A 16,549-nucleotide genomic window follows, 5' to 3' on the forward strand; every position below is an offset into this window, starting at 1 on the left:
TGGCAGACTGCGGTATAATATTGAACCCCTAGTATTCTTTAACGAGCACCTGAATCTAAGTACACGATCGTTTTTGTATTTCGCCCCCGTTGATATGTGGCTGCCGTTGTCGGGATCAAACCTACGACCTCTAGCAATGTCATAGCCGCAAAGCGACCACGCCGGGTACAGACGTGTTCAATTGACATGCAACTACGGTGCTACGTAGACGCTACGGTGCTTTAATGCTGCTTTGTGCTTTAATGTGTCAGTTGTCCGCTTGACAAATTTGCATGGTGTTTATCTTTCAGAAATAGCATAAACCTACCGTACCGTACCTTGAACTTAAATTTACCCGGTTTGTCCGCAACCGGGCTTTCGTGCATAGTAGTAACGTTTGCTCGCCTTTTCACGTCGCCTTCTCTCTCTCTCCCGCGCTCCCCCCAATGTATGCGAGTTGCGAGCGAAGAGTGCCAATGCTGTTATTCAGTCATTGCGTGGGTGCGTCGGTTCTACCCATTCTCTTGCTGCTTTCCCTAACTCCTCTCTGCCATTTTATATAACCCCCCTCTGGACGGTTGCACGTTAGTAGAAAGGTAATAGAATTGGGCGATTTGGATGGCCTTCATGGTAAAAACAGTGCAAAAATAACGGCAGCACAAGACAGAGAAATACACAGAACACACAATGAAAGGTAAGCACTGCAGCTTATCGAATGCTCTTGAGGGGAGTCATGGATAATTACGGCCGTCAAGAGGGTATTGTGGCAATGCCCAGGGCGCTCCAGAGGACATTGTGCACATGTGACGCGGTGCAAAGGTCCAAACTAGTTTCTCGCGTCGCCTTCCCTCTCTTCCACGCTCCTGCCATGTATATGCACGCTCCTAACCACCTTCCGACACAGCGTGAATGACAGCTACAGCAGTAGACGCAGCAGTGGAAAAGTCGAATGAAGAGGCAAATAAAGAAACACGGAGAGGAGCCGAGCCAGAAGGCCCTACCTACGCGAGAATCGAGAGTCGATCAGCCGTGGTAGTGATAATGGAACTCATGCGCAGAATTGCAGGGCGGGTCCTCCGCTCTAACTCGATTCGATCCCACGGAACGGATTTGCATTGCATTAACCAGTATCATTAACAGGTCGTCGCCAGAGAGGGCACTAACGCGATTCTTTACCTTGTGTTTCTCTTTTGTTTTTGTCAACTGGCAAGCGAACAGCCGTTTAAAGATGTCTTTAACGAAGACGAAAGTGGCCCTGCGAGATCAATTCGTCTTTGCCTTGTTCCTGTGTGAGGTCGTATTTGTACGCGTGAGGGAAAGGCCTGACACGGATTGTTCGTAGCTTACGTTCTCACTACGCGCTTGATTTGCGTGGCCCTCGCTTGAATTTGCTTATCTTATTTCCCTCGCAGCCGGCGCTCGGCCATTTTATTTCATTTACTTTTTACCGCTCAGCTGTTCTCGTGTAGCGTAAGTATAAACTAGAAGGTCTTCGCGTAAAACTACGACTGAATGGCTCTTCATGACAAGATGGAGACTATCTTGCACACGCTGTCACTGATGTGCGTGCTTCTTGCTCATCAATTGAGGCTTCACGTGCACGTTTACGTACTTGCACTGGCAAGGCGCAATTGCTAAGCGCTTTGGTGAAGCCTTTGTGTTTTTTGCTTCAGCGGTGTTGGAGCGCCATCTACCATATACTGGGCGAACGATGGCTGTTGCTTCCGATATTTCGGTTCAAATTGTTGCGTTTTCTTCCCACCCCTTCTTTTTTTGAGATGGAACTCACAGTAGTCATCAGACACGATCACATGAACCAGCGGAAATACAGAGCCAAACTTGCTGTCGCAAGTAAAATTTTGCATGATCACACATGTCAGAGCCACGTATGACACATATAGGCTTCCTGAACGAGCGCAAACGATAAATATGATTTGCTATCGCAGGTAATACAACACATCTAATAACAATCTTACGTCCGTCAGACAATAATTTTGTCCCACAGCAACAATCGTCCTCTCTCGGACGATGCGTACGTCCGGTACACTCCTGTAACGAAGGCTGTGAACCTATGTATCGTTTCGAACAGGAAAGTACCCCTGCCGACCTTGTGGCACACTTGTCAACTCTCCAGAATTTTCTGTAAAATTTACAAATTTGGGCTCATTTAACGATTTCGTGAATGCCGCGTGAAGATTGGCGAAAAAAAAAAATAAATTTGTTCGCGATAACGCTTCACTCGTCGATGGCCGGCCTTGGCGTTACAAGTCTACTGACGTTGAAAGGACGCCAGTGGAGTATTTGCTTCAAGCAAGTTTATGCAGGCGAGCGCCCGAAGCAAGGGAAATCGGCAACAGGAATTTCGCTGGAGGAAGTCACTGTTATCTAAAGACAATGTCTTGCTTCTCGGTATTTGTTGTTAAATATTTGATGCTGCTTTGTGTTCTACGTCTAGATGTATATAGTTGTTAGGAAAGTGCGAATATGTATCGGACAAAACGCGTGTGCTCAGGGCAAGATCTAAAACAAAATACATGTTATCCGCCCCCCCCCCCCCCTCCTCATCCATCCCACGTTGTCCTCTAGGGGTCGTGACCGTGGTATTTTTGCGAATAACGTTCACTGGCTGGCAGGTTTGCTGGCGTACCCTCGTCGACCTGCTTAGGAAATTTTTTGTCGACTATGTCGGGACAAATGTTTGTCCAGTGTTCAGGCCTGGTCAACTCGCAGAGCACTCATAAAGTTTCTGGCGGCTGTTCTTCCTGTGCGCGTAGGCGTTGTTCCAGGGAAGTGTGTCGCTATCGTGATGAGCTCGCCCGGAGACGATTGGACAATATGCACGGGTAAAATGTTACAGCGTAACTTAAAGGAACACTAAACAGAAACATAAGATCAGTTTCTTAAACTTCCAAAGTTCAGTTCTTCGGCTCTATTAAAATACAATGCAGTCGATATTTACCGATAAAAAAATTAGGCGCAAGTAGATACCGTTAAAATCCTTGACGTCACACGGCAAGCTGGTGCGGGAACTTAGGGCGGTGGCGCCACACGTCTTTAGTTTTGCGTCTTCTCTGGCATATCATGTCTCTTCTCACTGTAAGAGTGTGTTTTTTTTTTCTAGAAGGATAAGTTACTAGTACATTTTAAATTACTTTTGAAGACAAGGTCTTAGCTGCTCACTTCAAACGAGTTTCACACATCTGGGTATCTTACAACCACTTAGAAAACAAAAAGGCTAATTTCTCCGCTACGAAAGCGTCGTAGCGAATTGCAAGAGGCATCAAAAATGTAATTCTCAACGAGACAAGAAGCGGGAATCAGCGGCAAGGTAGGTAAAATTAACGGTACGTGCGTAACTAGCCCTAATAGTGAAAAAAAAATAAAACCATATTGCACTGTACTCTTGTAAAGGGTGCACCACCGCAGATATAGATAGTTTGAGGCAAAGCCATCGTGCGGCACACTTGGGAAATGGCGCGAGTTTTCTTGACTAAACAGCGCTCGCCCGAGGAAATCAATGGGGTCTGGAAACCGGCGAAACCGGCGAAACCGGCTTCAGCAGTGCCAATAATTTGCGAGAATTATTCGCAAAGTGGGTAATATTAACGGTACGGGCGTTTTCAGCGCCACTATAGTCGAAAATTAACTCTATTGCACACATACTATCTCCTGTGTCGGCCCGCCTGGCCTCCTGGTAAAGAAAATGAAACGATCAACCAAGTGTCTGCGTAAGTGCGTGTGAAATAATATACGAATACGATACGAAATGAGTGAATAATGAACATGAAAAAAACAAAAACAATAGAGAGATCTAGTCAACATTTAATCATTTAATCACTTGAACCACCATGTACGTCTGCCTTTTCTTTAGCGTCGAGTCTTGGTCCACAATTCCTTTTCCTTTAGTGTCAATTTCAGTCAAGATGAAGTTCTGTCTGGATTGTTACAAATTGCGTGATCATTAAAAATAATGACGCAATGCAGTATAACAGGCACCAAACCCTTCGTTCCGACTTTCTGTAACGCAGAGCTGGGAGCCCCTAGGCATGATGCGGTAATTAACCTCCCTTACCGCATCATGCCTAAGAATGCCGTCCCCCTACCGCTCTGTAGTGTACGCGCTTTGTTCGTGCTTGTATCCCTTTCTTTCTATCTCCCCCTTCCACTCTGTTTCTGTTTTTATCCCCCTTAACCCTTCCCCCTGCGCAGGGTAGCCAACCGGAACTACCTCTGGTTAACCTCCCTGCCTTTCTCAACATTATTTTCTCTCTCTCTAACCTCCCTGCATTTCCTGACTTCTATTTCTCTCTCTCTCTCTAAGGGCGAACACTATTGTACTTACCAGGTTTCTTTCAAATACTTACCTTGGGGGCGAATACGAGGACTAGGATGACGGTGACAGTACAATGACAGCGAATGAAGTATAGCAGAAACACATGGTCAGGCTCGAGAACAGCCGCCAATGCGTGCCTGTAGAGACGTGAAAAAAGGCATCCTGATCAGTTTCAGAGTGCGAGAACGGAATAGCACAAGCATTGAACGGAACATGAACGAGCACTCGCCCGCCCCCATTTCCCCTGCACAGGTAGCACGCAAGTAGGTGTTCGGTACACAGTTTAACTGTCGCGATTAGCGTATCGAGAGAAGACTTGTCTGTGTCGAGAGAAGTCGCTAACGGGCAGCGTTACTACGGAATAGAGCGAAAAAGGCTACACTCGTAATGTATAAGGAATACATAGGCAAGACGATTGTTAACGCACATACAGGTGAAAGAAAATACAGACAGGCCGTAAGTGAGTCGTTACTGAGTCCGTGAGCCCGTGACTCGTCAAGACTGTACGCTTTGTGCATTGGCAGTCATGCATTCCGGGGTGAGCACTCGCTCTTTTCTCCCGTGCTCGTTTTGCATAACAGCACTTAACGGAGCTATGCGTTCAAGAGAGGTTGTTTGACAGATGACGTTGTAGCGTTATACTGGCCATCGCCTGCACAAATACCGTCGGCATTCCGTTCGTATCGGCTCGTCGCGTGTCATTTCGCAACCCGACTGCTGGTGTGCACGCCCCTCAGCCATGAAGTAAGCGCATTAAATCATCTTTCGCGCGTTACTTTTTCGCAGTGCTGCTGCGCGAGGACGCGGTGCGGCGCCTGCCATCGATCGGAACCGCGTACGACCAGACTGTGCGCTTCCAAAAGCCGCGCTGTTATTCTCTGGACAGAAACACACTTTGGCGCGCCTCTGCTCTGGTCTGTTTCTTTTTCTATCGTGGGTTCGTTCAGTGTACAGCACGCAACGCATGAAACGCGATAATGCGAGCGCGCGGCTTTCAGTACTTTCGGCGCGCTGCTTCAGAGTGCCAGAAAACTTTTCACTAATGGACATCTTAGGGTGCACAAGCGTTAGCGCCAGTGGACTTAACTGTTGTTTTCCTTCAGCGTCTCCTGAGGCACGTAATCGAGCACTGTAGAGCAAATGCTCAGCCTACGACGTTTCGTTTTTTTTAAGCAGTGTGTACTAACAGAAACACGGGTGGGTATAGCATCAGTGCGCTTTTGTAACATCCGGCAGACATTAGGAGATCCATGACATATGGTCGCGTGCTCAGACAGAGCGTTGGTTTTTACAGTTGCAATGGTAAACACGATCAGCCACGAACGCCGCGCTTCTTGAATTACGCAATGTCGTGTGCCAGCGTACTTAGATTCTTGAAAGGCGTTCCATTATCTTTTCATTCCCTTTAAATGCGTTCGCCGAGCGGGAACCACCTGAGACGTTATTAAGATAGACGTTCAACGCCCAGCGCAATAGACTACACAGCGCAGAGCCAGCGCAGCCATACACAGGCGAGCGCCAAAAGAGCCCATTGACGATAGCATTCGCGAACGCGTTGCGTTTCGCTTCCCGCTCCCTCATCTTCGCCCCGATTCGTTAATGGGATGAGAGAGAGCGAGAGAGAGAGCGAGAGAGAGAGAGTGAGAGAGATTTGTTCTGGAGCTTTTTGATGTATTGTAACTTGCTTTTATATGACACCATGCATGAGTGGCGCGCATTTCTCGTGTCGCTTTGCCGAACCAACGCACTGCCTCTACGCTTATCAACCGTACACGTGTAATATATTGGAGTGTCTGTGCTATAGAAACTGCCTAAGATCCGCTGTAGTTGAAAGCCGAAGACGATGGGTTTTTTCGAGTAGAAAAGAAAGTTGTGTCTAGCGACGGTTTGACATCCTTCTAGTACTTTTTGACAGCAGCAGGGATAGCGTTATTCAGAGGCAGCATATCGAGAACCATGATTTACCGAGGAGTTAGGTAATCAATGCAAGCACGAATAGCATGTATGGGGCCAGCGAAATAAATAAATAAATAAACTCTGCAGTAGGTGCGCTGAAGCTCCATAAATTGCGCCTTTTTCATACGTCAGCTCAAACTCGACAAATAATTTTTTGCACCCAGCATACATGTGATGCCACTCCCAGAAAATCATCTTAGTAATTGCGATGGTTCATCAACAGCTTTGGGTGCACTAAATACTTGTAATCGCGTCACAGCTACGCCGTACTACACGATCATGCGAATACGTAGAGCATAACAGTACTCACCGAATTATGTACATACTAAGGGAGAACAAGGTTTCGATGTAAACAGAGCAGCAGAGAGTCCATTTTTCTGTGTAGTACTCAACTTTGGCATTACGTATACAATAGGCTAAGTAGATGCCCAAAAGCATGAACAGAGCTTCCCCTGGAGATAGAGAAAGGAAGAGAAAAAGAGAGAAAGAAAACGGTGCATTTCTGAACACGCCATTCATCAGTGTCGCATGCAGCATGGTTCCAATCAGCACGTTAGCTAACTTTACTGCAGTACTCCTTATGCTCAAGATGGTTGAATGTTTTCTCAAAATCTGTGATTCGAAATTACTTTAACCCCTGAGAATTTGCTGTACTTGCGTGAGCAATACGCTTTCTTCACTATTGCCTGCCTTAATATGACAGGTATCTTTTATTAATATTTGTGCTGTTTCCACATTTCCCTCTTGTTTCTTTTTTTTAATGCTTCCCAAACCCCCAAACCGAGCCGACGCTGCAACTCAAATATAGCTAAGACATTACAATGCTGAGCATGACGAGGTCGCCGGCTCGATTCTCGACCACAGAGAACGCATTCCGATGGGGGCGGAATGCAAGAACGCTCGTGTACTGGTGCATTCCGTGCACGTTAAAGAAACGCAAGTGGTGGGAAATTGATCCGGATCCTTCCACTACGGCGCCTCTTGTAACTCACTGCGCATTTTCGGGACGTGAAACACTAGAATTTAATTTCATGCCTCTGGCCATTCTTACCGCCGGCTTGGTCAATACTCCGCAGTAGGTAAGTGAAATTATTTGAGGAGCGAGCTAGCAGACAGCATTCTTCACGTGCCGCGGTGAACGTTATCTTTATTACACTATTCGACGAGAAACTTCCTCGAGTCCGAATGCAATGGCCACTGCTGGTAATTCTTTGTGATTTGAGCTCACCCGCAACTTTTTTCTTATATTGTGTGAGCACGTTTTCTTTTCTTTTTTTCCCGCGCAATTGATCTGGCTTCCAGATCGACAATTGGTACGGCGTGCAAGCAATTTTGTGCACCGGGACGAATGCGCGACGCATAAAGAATCAAGCAGGCCGCATCAGTTAGGGGAAAAAAAGTATTGTTACGAAGTGTTTTTTTCTTGTCGTCCGAAAAAAAAAAAAAACGCGTCCATTGTAAGCGGACGCAGACATGACAACGGAGGCGCGCTCAAGAAGTCTGCGTGCCACGGCGCCCAGTGATTCAGAGAAGAGAAAACACTCTTAGCTGAAAGTCTCTTGCAGCAAAGCTCTGGGCCGCCGTCGCCAATCACAATATTGTGGGACGCGTAATTAAATTAGGTCCGAAGGACCGTGCGTCATCTTGTGAGAGACGCGCGGAGTGCCGTCTCTGACCGCGGCCTCGGTTTGCCCTTACCGTTGATTTAGTTGGAGGAGCCACTTATTCGTCGTCAAATCTGCATACGCCACGTGGTAGAGCGCTAATCTCCGTCTGCCCTGCTTTGAAAGTCGATCAGGACGATCAACAGACGTACAAACTGCTTTCCTTTCTTTCCGCTGCGCCCCCCCCCCCCCCGAACTGTATAAGAAGGATGCTAGGAAGCAAGGAATGGCTCGCCAAAGAAAGCCGCTGAAGAAACAGCGTCGAGACGCGAATGCAATTGGCTAAGTGTAATCACAGCCAAGAATAGCCACGATGACGACGTTTGCCCGCGTGAAGCGAAGCAATACACTGAAATTCAGGTGGTGGTATTAAACAAGGGTGGATGAAAAATTGAGGGCACGCCTCGACACTGAAATCGAAATCAAGGCACTTGCGTGCGATCTGCAGTGCTTTGCCCTGCAGCCGGGCTACAAAGCAACTTCATTGACATCCATGTTTTGATGAGCTCGTTACGTGCATCGCCCTTGTGCAAGAGGAAACACCTCTTCGAGATGCAATGCCAACGATGGACGTGGAACGTTCAAGACCTCTAGTATTGTATTTGAAGCGATGGCTGAACGGAAGCCGCATAGGGGCGGACGCCACCGACCGAAAGGCTTTGCACGCCACTTGAGTGTTTTTTTTTTTTTTTTGCCTAGCGAGATTTCGTTTTTTCTATCGTTCATTGCTCTGTCACACATATTACCATGTCCGTCCCCATAACGGCGCCTTCCTCTATTTTTTCAGGTCCAGCGACGTGCAGTCCTTATCAAAAGTTTCTAGGCCAATCCAGCAGCGACAAGCTTGTCGCCGAGTCCTGTCATGACTCCTATCAGGCAGATGCTGATCCGAAGCTCGGGACAGTGAGCACAACTATTTTTTTAGTCTCTGGCGGTTCGGAGAAACTAAATTTCTGCAGGGGTTTTACTACGCGGCCCAGTGTCAAGTCTAGTTACTTGACAAGCAGTGACAAGCAGTGGCTTCAGAAATTTTGATGAACACTGTTCGTGAAATATCTTTTGGAGCGTAGCTCTTAGGCGCCCGTTGCTGCGGCGAGCGTCGGCGTCCCTTGTAACCGAGCGAACGAGCACAGCGAAGGATGAAAGAGCGAATGCGGAGCACAACGGGGAATGAAAAACTGCAATAGCGAAGAGAGCGCGAGGGGGAAAGCGAAGGGGGAAGGCGCAGCGGAGCCATGAGGCGGAAACCGGAGGAGGAGCGTGTGGCGAACGCATGAGAACTTAAGCGTAGAACGGCGCCAGACGTCCATGGTTACGAGACGGAGCCAGAGTAGCGCGCGTCGTCTGTTCACCAGCGCTTTGTTTCCATATATGGAAACAAAGCGCTGCATGATTTGAAGTCTGTCTGCGGCGGCTGCTGTGAATCGCGCCCAAACATTACCCACATGCTGCCTGCCGCGATCTCCCGAGCAGCGAGGCAAGCCACACTTCGCTCCGTTTGCAATGCGCCGCACAAGATAGATTGCCCGCGCCGGCCAATCTATCGCGAAATGAAAACAGGTATAGAGCTGCGCTCAAATTTCGCATTAGAGAGTGTTGTAATAGTCGGCGAATTTTCCCCATAAGTTTGAACGTTCAAAAGAAGGCATGTTCAAGTGCTTTGAGTTACAGGACAGACGATCAAGGAAATACTCGTGACATGTTGACACCAGGGTTTGAAAACATGGACGAGCTTCGAATTTGAGCATGCGCGCATGCACATCATTCGAGGCAAGCTGAAATTTTTGGAAGGAAAACTGCAACGGCGTGAAGCGTACCAAACTCGGTGACGTAGTCCCACCAGAGCGCGCGACAGACGAGGAAGCGTAGCGCGGAGCGGTGCCCGGCGGCGCGGGCCACCTGCAGGATGCTGTGGCCCTTCTCCCAGTTGTCCATGACCACGGCCGTCCAGGCCGACATGTAGCCGGCCACGACCAGCACCAGCCCCAGCAGGTACTTGAGCAGGTCCTTGTCCCGGACGCACACACGGTGCGCCTTGCGCGTCCGGAACTCCGCAAGGATCCTGAAAGGAACACATGAGTGTAAGCAGCAACACCTGTGCTACTCTGTCTCACCGGAAAGGTCTGTACAGAGAAAGGTATATGTACTCCAAGCTGAAAGTGACCGATTTGCTGGCACCTCCAGAAGGATACGCTGGCTTTACATTCACAATTGCCACCTGAAGGCTGCCGACAGGCTCCTCCATGTCTTGGTTGGAAAAATAAACTTATCTGTGCATTGTTTGCGCTTCTCCGGCTCTTGACAAACACTTTTTTTTATCCCCATGACCCCAGAATTGTACAGCGGTGCACACTTCGACCAAAATAAATTGTGTTTCCTATACAAGTAAGCGACTACATAAGGACTCTTCTGGTGAATTATGTTGGTCTGGAGTTAACAAAAAAAAACGTAATATAACATAAAGGGTCTCAACAATACTTTTGCCCTTTGCGTTACAGCCTATTAAAGGTGGTATCGTGGGTTTTTAGAGGGTCTAGAGACACGAAACAACTGGTAGAAGTGCGGTCACGTGCACTCTTTATAAGAACGTGTAGCGGCTCCGCCATGCAGTTGCACTTACCTGTAAATCTTCAATAAAAGCGCGCCGTAGAGGACGATGAATCCTATTTCGCGGAACCAAGGTTCTATTAAACAGGTCGTCGTAGTCGGTTCGAAGTAACGTATTATGATCTGAAACAGACGAAAAAAAAAAACGAAACAAGCACTTGAGCGCAGCGGTGTGATAATTTGAGCTTTCGACGAAGTTCAAAACAATGACATTCCAAAATGTGAACTAAGCTCTGGGGATGTTTTTATACTTCATTGCATGCATAAAGGATCCGCTCGCTTAGCTATCTTTTGAAAGGATATTTGTCGAGAATTTTAACTTTGTCAGTAAAAATATGGGGGAGGGAGTATGCAAATCAGGTCAAGTCCTGTGCGTGCCCATGCCATACGATGTAAGCAATGAAGCGCATCACTTGATTGTGCGGGCGAGCACTATCCCAGGAAAGAACAATGATATGATGTGCACAGTGATACGACAAACACACAAATTGCACGTAATCTTGTAGACACGCACGCTCTACAACTGATTTTAAATTATGATTTAAGCCCGCGTAGTTCTCAGAAATGTCACAAGCGCTTTCGTTTCAAGCAGTGCTCAAGTTCGCCACGGGGCAAGAATGTATCGCAGTTTTAGGATACAGTCGTGCTAGAAATGAAACTTCAGAGATTGTCTGTCTGGTGAATATCGACTACAGTCGCATAAAACATGCTGCAAGTCCTCTGTAACATTTGAAACTGAACACATCGGCGAGTCTCATAACTGAATTTCATGTTTAAAGTGCTTGATGTATGCTACTTTGATCCTGATGCGGTGAAGGCAAGCTTGGTCTTGTCTAGTAATGCCTCGTTTCTTGTTGAACAAGCCAGATGGGCCAGTTTCCGCATCGCACAACACAGAACGCGAAAGAAGGCCACGAAACAGTAAACCCTAGAGTCGCAGCGTCCTTCTTCGAAAATGGTATTACAATTGAGCCCGTTGGATTGCCATGTGCAGCTCCGGCAAGGCGCGGAGCATGAACATTCTACTGTATTCCACAGTTACCAGGTGGTGACCACTGTAATTGAATGCTGGGATGCAGTTCGAAGGCTTTAATACACTGGCGTCTGATGTCGCTGACGAGCTGAGGCCTTGTGCGTTGCAATTTGAGCTATCGCAGGGCCGCTGGTGAGTCGGTGAAGATGACCCGCGATTGGACTCTTTGGTCTTCAATATAAACAAAAGTTGCCCGCACTGCACCTAGTTCAGTGGTTGTAGCTGAAATCCGGTGGCTAAGCGTGGCAGAGATGGTAACATACTTTCGCAGGACCCACACAACAATGGCAGATGGTGCACGCATGACAGATCCACCAGTGTACGTATATGTGAGAGCGAGTAGTGTAGCGGTTTTAGACACGCTCAATAGTAAAATACGTCTGCGCGGTATTTCTTTTGCACTTGAATCCAGGCACTGACGTAACGATCGACCAGCAGGGAGTTCCCACGGTGGTTCTGTCGGCGCAGAAGGGCTCTGATAGTTCTCTGGGAGCAATGTCGGGCACCTCAGAGCTGTAGCTTGAAGCTAATGAGTCACTATCGGCTTAGTCAGCGTCAGTACGACGGGCCAGTCGTACAGTCATTTATACTCCTTTTGCAACACTTCTGTAGGTACGAGGCATACGCAGGCAATGTCCTTGCGCAGTGGAATACAGCTCCGGGTTTAACTGCCGGATGAATAGTGGCATTGCAGAGTTTTATTTTTGCTTTGTACATGATACGTTACACCAGTACGTGCCATGTTGGCAAATTTGCGCGTGCACGTCGCATGCCGCGAATTCAGCAGCCGCTGTGAAGGCGACGCGGCGCGGATAAATTTACCTCGAACGGCATTCGGCCTTCCTGTTGGCTGAAGAGGCTTGCAGCTTCCGGAGTACTGTAAACGGCTTGTCAGATGGAGCATGTTCAGCATTCAGTGCTAGCGCATTATGATCTTAACTGAAGAATGATGACTACCTCCCATCTGAAATTCCACCTTTTTTTACGAATCGTCGTAGCAGTATGTCGATGTTTGTATAGTTCAGTAGAAAAGCATATCATGAACAATGCCTCCTCCATTTCGGTGAAGAGCTGCCTCACACAAGAGGCAAATGTTATTTCCGTGAACAGCGGAAGCGAACAATTATAACGACACCGCTGCACTGGCGATGTTGTAACAACAACGCGTCACCCAAACGGACCCTGCTGTCCTTACAGTGCTCAGAATAGGTCTCTGGTAGGCGTGTCAGCTAGTGAGAGCCATTGCACGACCTTAAGAGCAGTAGTTGCAAAAGGTCACAGATCACAGGTCGCAGGCAGGGAGGGCGCAAGGTCGCCAGAAACAGTAATATACCGATTTAACCTAATTATTTTGTTTATATTCAGTTGAATGTCCTTATTTATAGTTATTTTGTATCATTAGTAAAGGATCAGCTTTTTCGGAAAGAAAATCCAGAGATGGTACCGTTGGCTTGACTACATGAATACTTTGTTTAGCGCAAAACAACAGATACAAGAAAGACGACAGGACAAAGCGCCTTGTTCTGTCGTCTTTCGTGTGTCTGTTGCTTTGCGCTAAACAAAGTATTCATGGATTCGCACCAACTAGTCCGCCAACGCATTGGCTTGACTACGTTTAAACAACATTCGCGTGATCGATAGACTCGGTTCACTGATTGTTTCAGTGGTTGACTGGTTGGCGAATTGATTGAACATAGGCGTCATTCAGTACTAAAGCGAATGTGGCGCATCGGCTGAAGGAAGAAAGAAGGAGTGATGATTATATGATTGATGGGGGTCTCAATCCTCAGGATAACGCAGTGTAAGACGCCGTAGTGCTGGGCCATGAATTTGGGGTTCACGACACGGGTTTCAACAAATTGTACCCAAAGCATTGTACCCACTGTCTTGGCATTCCGCCTCCACAGGGATGCATTCCACCTCTATTCCGCCACAGCCGGTAACCGAATCCATGACCTCGTGTTTATTAGATAAACATTACTCAGCCGCCGTGGTGGGCAGCAAATAACGAGAACTATACCGAACGCTTGCGCATCAGTTACCGGTCGCCACCGGCGTTGTCTAAAACGCAGCCCGCTGCGTGGCAGGAGTGTATGCACAGCCGAGCGAATCGAAGCTGTGTTGCTCGCCCCTAGGCGCCTAGGATACTTCGATGTGCTTCCTCTCACCCGCTGGAGAAGCGCATTGTGGCATTCTAGTCGCACCTAGGATGTCTCGATACTATACCGCTTCGCTGCTATCGAGGCACGTTAACTTTCACGGTTATCGGTGCTCCCTCATTCTAGCAAGGCCTTTTATTTCGGCGCTTATCTCCCTACCGTTCCCTTCAGCTTGGTATTTAGCACCCGTCCCGATGCACGTGTTTTATGCCGTACTAAGCGTCGGTCTCAAGGAAATAGCCCGGCGAGGGGAGCCGCCATTCGTCAGAGACTCGCGCGCCGCTCTCCTGGCCGAGGTTTACTCTCCGTATTAATGCCTTTCGCTTGGCCGTCGTCTCTCTTCCTTTCTTTTCTTTCTTTCTGTGAGCCCACTGTTTCCCAGCCTGTGGCACTGCACTGAAGGTCTGGCTTGCAAACTTACGCGTTCGCGTTTGCACGTACTTTATACCGTTCCTACTCTGCGGATTGCGCACAGGAGGTCGTTTTCATCTGTCCGCTAGGCGTACAGGATGACGTCTGTTGTATGTCTCTGTGCCCGTGTGAGTTTGTATGAGCTTGCGTGTTGTTTCTGCCTAGAACGACGATCTCCTTGGTATGCTTGCGCGTTTGAGTATATGTCGGTGCGTGCGTGTGGACTGCTGGGAAAAGAGGGATGAGCGGGACAGGGCAGGGGGGTGGGGGGGAGGTAGGACACCGCGCCTTCCCGTTTACGATGCTGCCGGGAACACGGCTCTCCCGGAACCATTCAATTAGAGCCAAACATGTCCGGTGCGGGGCCGGCGACGGGGAAGGGGTAGGGCGTAGGAGAAAGGGAATCGGGGCGCTGTATGTGGCCGGCGTCCAGCGAGCTCCCTGGCTTGATCGATTGTTCATATTTCTTATCCTTTTGCTTTTCTTCCCCCAATACTGTTTGCCAGTAATGTCAGTTTCTCCAGTGCGCAGGTTGGTACTGTTTTCCGGAGGAAGGGGAGGACAAATGGTAAAACGTTTCCCGTCACGTGGAAAAGGAGAGGAGAGCCAGGGAGGGAAATGAAGCATTGAGGCAGCTTTCGCGCCACGGTCGGAGCTTTCGTTTGGGGATTCGGTGGGGTTTTATAGCCGATGACACCGTTGGAGAGCCGTAAGATAAAAAAAGAAAGAAAGAAAGATCGCACAAACGCTAGGATATAGGCGCACGGGAAACTCATCGCGTCCCGAAGAAGCGATGTCAGGCACGTTTATGCAGACGCGCTGGCGCACCGAACGTCCGGAAATTGTCGTTGCAAAATCTAACAGGAAAGAAATGGCGCCAGTGCTGAAAGTGCAGGACTGATGAATGAACAGTGGAGAAAACGTTGGAATGGTAGCTGAAAAATTTTCCCTGCTTTAAAAACTGGTTTCACGCGTGTGGGATGCTTGTTGAAATCGTTCATACGCGCATATGGCGCACGCACGCACGCACGCACGCACGCACGCACGCACGCACGCACGCACGCACGCACGCACACTATCCGCCGCGGTGCACACTGGCTATGCGATTCTGCTGGTGAGCACTATGTAGCGGGTGCGATTCCCTTTTGGGATTGCTACGTTTCGATGGGGTCGAAATGAAAAAGTGCTCGTGAGCCGTGCCCTAGGTTGTCAAAATTTATCTAGACCGCTATGTATGTATGGTTTCTCTCATAGTCCCAATGTTGCGTTGGGACGTTAAACTCCATTAATCGTCATCACGTACTCATAGATTATGGGCTGTGGCTCAGGTACTTAACGCTTGAATGTTACAACCTCATTTGCCTTCTGTTTTGTGACTTGTGGTCACGAGTAAAATGTGAACGGGTTTCACCCCACATGCTTCTTTTAGACTAGCCGGTGAGTCACTGTCGTTGAGTTTTTGTAAAAGCCAACGTTAGTCATTCACTGAAGAGGGAGATAGAGAGAGAAACGAGAAGAACAAAAGCTAGTCATCAGTGGTGTCAGTACTGCGAGGAAAACTACAAGTAGTGAACTCGAATCGAATATCCGGTGCAAAAAAAATTATTCGTAGTTTTTTTTTCTGTTACATTTCCTTCTTAACCTTTAAACCTTAATGCTAGTTCCCTCTATTTGTCATTCAGTTGCTAAGTTTATCCTGCCTGCTATCGCATGCTTTTCCTTGAGTTCCGTAACATTATGCTTTTGATAACTCTTTTGAAGTAAAATGTTCAGAGACAAATTTTTTACTTGGATTTGAGGCACAAGTCAGCACTGTGGCCTGTACAGTTTCACAAATAACACAAGGACACTAATTCTAGCTTGGTAATTGTACCCATCATGACGTAAAATTAACAACACCGTATTACCATGTGATTTGGAAATTTCGAGCGAAAAGCGGCGAGGCGTTGGGGAGATTCATGAAAGGCCTCCTCTGTGAGGATCAGCAGCAATACCTTGCCAAAAGACTTTATTAAGAACTTTGGATTAAAATGGCACGCCGACGTCTTTCACCACTGCTCAGTGCTCGGAGAAAAGAAAAAAAAAGGAAAGTCATGAGATGGCGAATAATAACTAGAGTAAGGGAAAGGCGAACGGTCGGAGTGGTTTGGGGCAGAATCACGAAATAAAGTGCATGAGACTTCAGGCGTTAAGGCTTCAGGCGTTGTGCTTCGTTAAAAAATTCATTTCAGGACGTCCGTTGCCGTATCGCATGAGGTGCCGGCGTAAGGAGCAAATCGAAAAAGAAATATGAAGCTGTGCCTGAGGAAAAGACCAGTCAGCAGCACGGAAGTAATCGATGAAGGCATTACGAAAGATGGTCGCGACTTCTGCGCAGAAGCAATCGCGCGCTACAAGACCTTTTTTT

General features: G+C 47.9%; 1 protein-coding gene across 1 annotated transcript in view; it reads right to left on the reverse strand.

Annotated features, from left to right (window-relative positions):
- The window catches only part of smog (G-protein coupled receptor 158 smog), a 269,733-nt gene that overhangs the window by 11,149 nt on the left and 242,035 nt on the right, over nucleotides 1-16,549 (reverse strand). Inside the window, exons 6-9 of the mRNA XM_050179266.3 lie at nucleotides 10,553-10,662; nucleotides 9,750-9,994; nucleotides 6,579-6,720; nucleotides 4,344-4,449 (exon numbers count right to left, since the gene is read on the reverse strand). Coding sequence (XP_050035223.1) covers nucleotides 4,344-4,449; nucleotides 6,579-6,720; nucleotides 9,750-9,994; nucleotides 10,553-10,662 — 603 coding nt within the window. The remainder of the gene's footprint in view (nucleotides 1-4,343; nucleotides 4,450-6,578; nucleotides 6,721-9,749; nucleotides 9,995-10,552; nucleotides 10,663-16,549) is intronic.

The sequence above is a fragment of the Dermacentor andersoni genome, chromosome 5 (genome assembly GCF_023375885.2).
Source record: "Dermacentor andersoni chromosome 5, qqDerAnde1_hic_scaffold, whole genome shotgun sequence".
Classification (NCBI taxonomy): Eukaryota; Metazoa; Arthropoda; class Arachnida; order Ixodida; family Ixodidae; genus Dermacentor; species Dermacentor andersoni.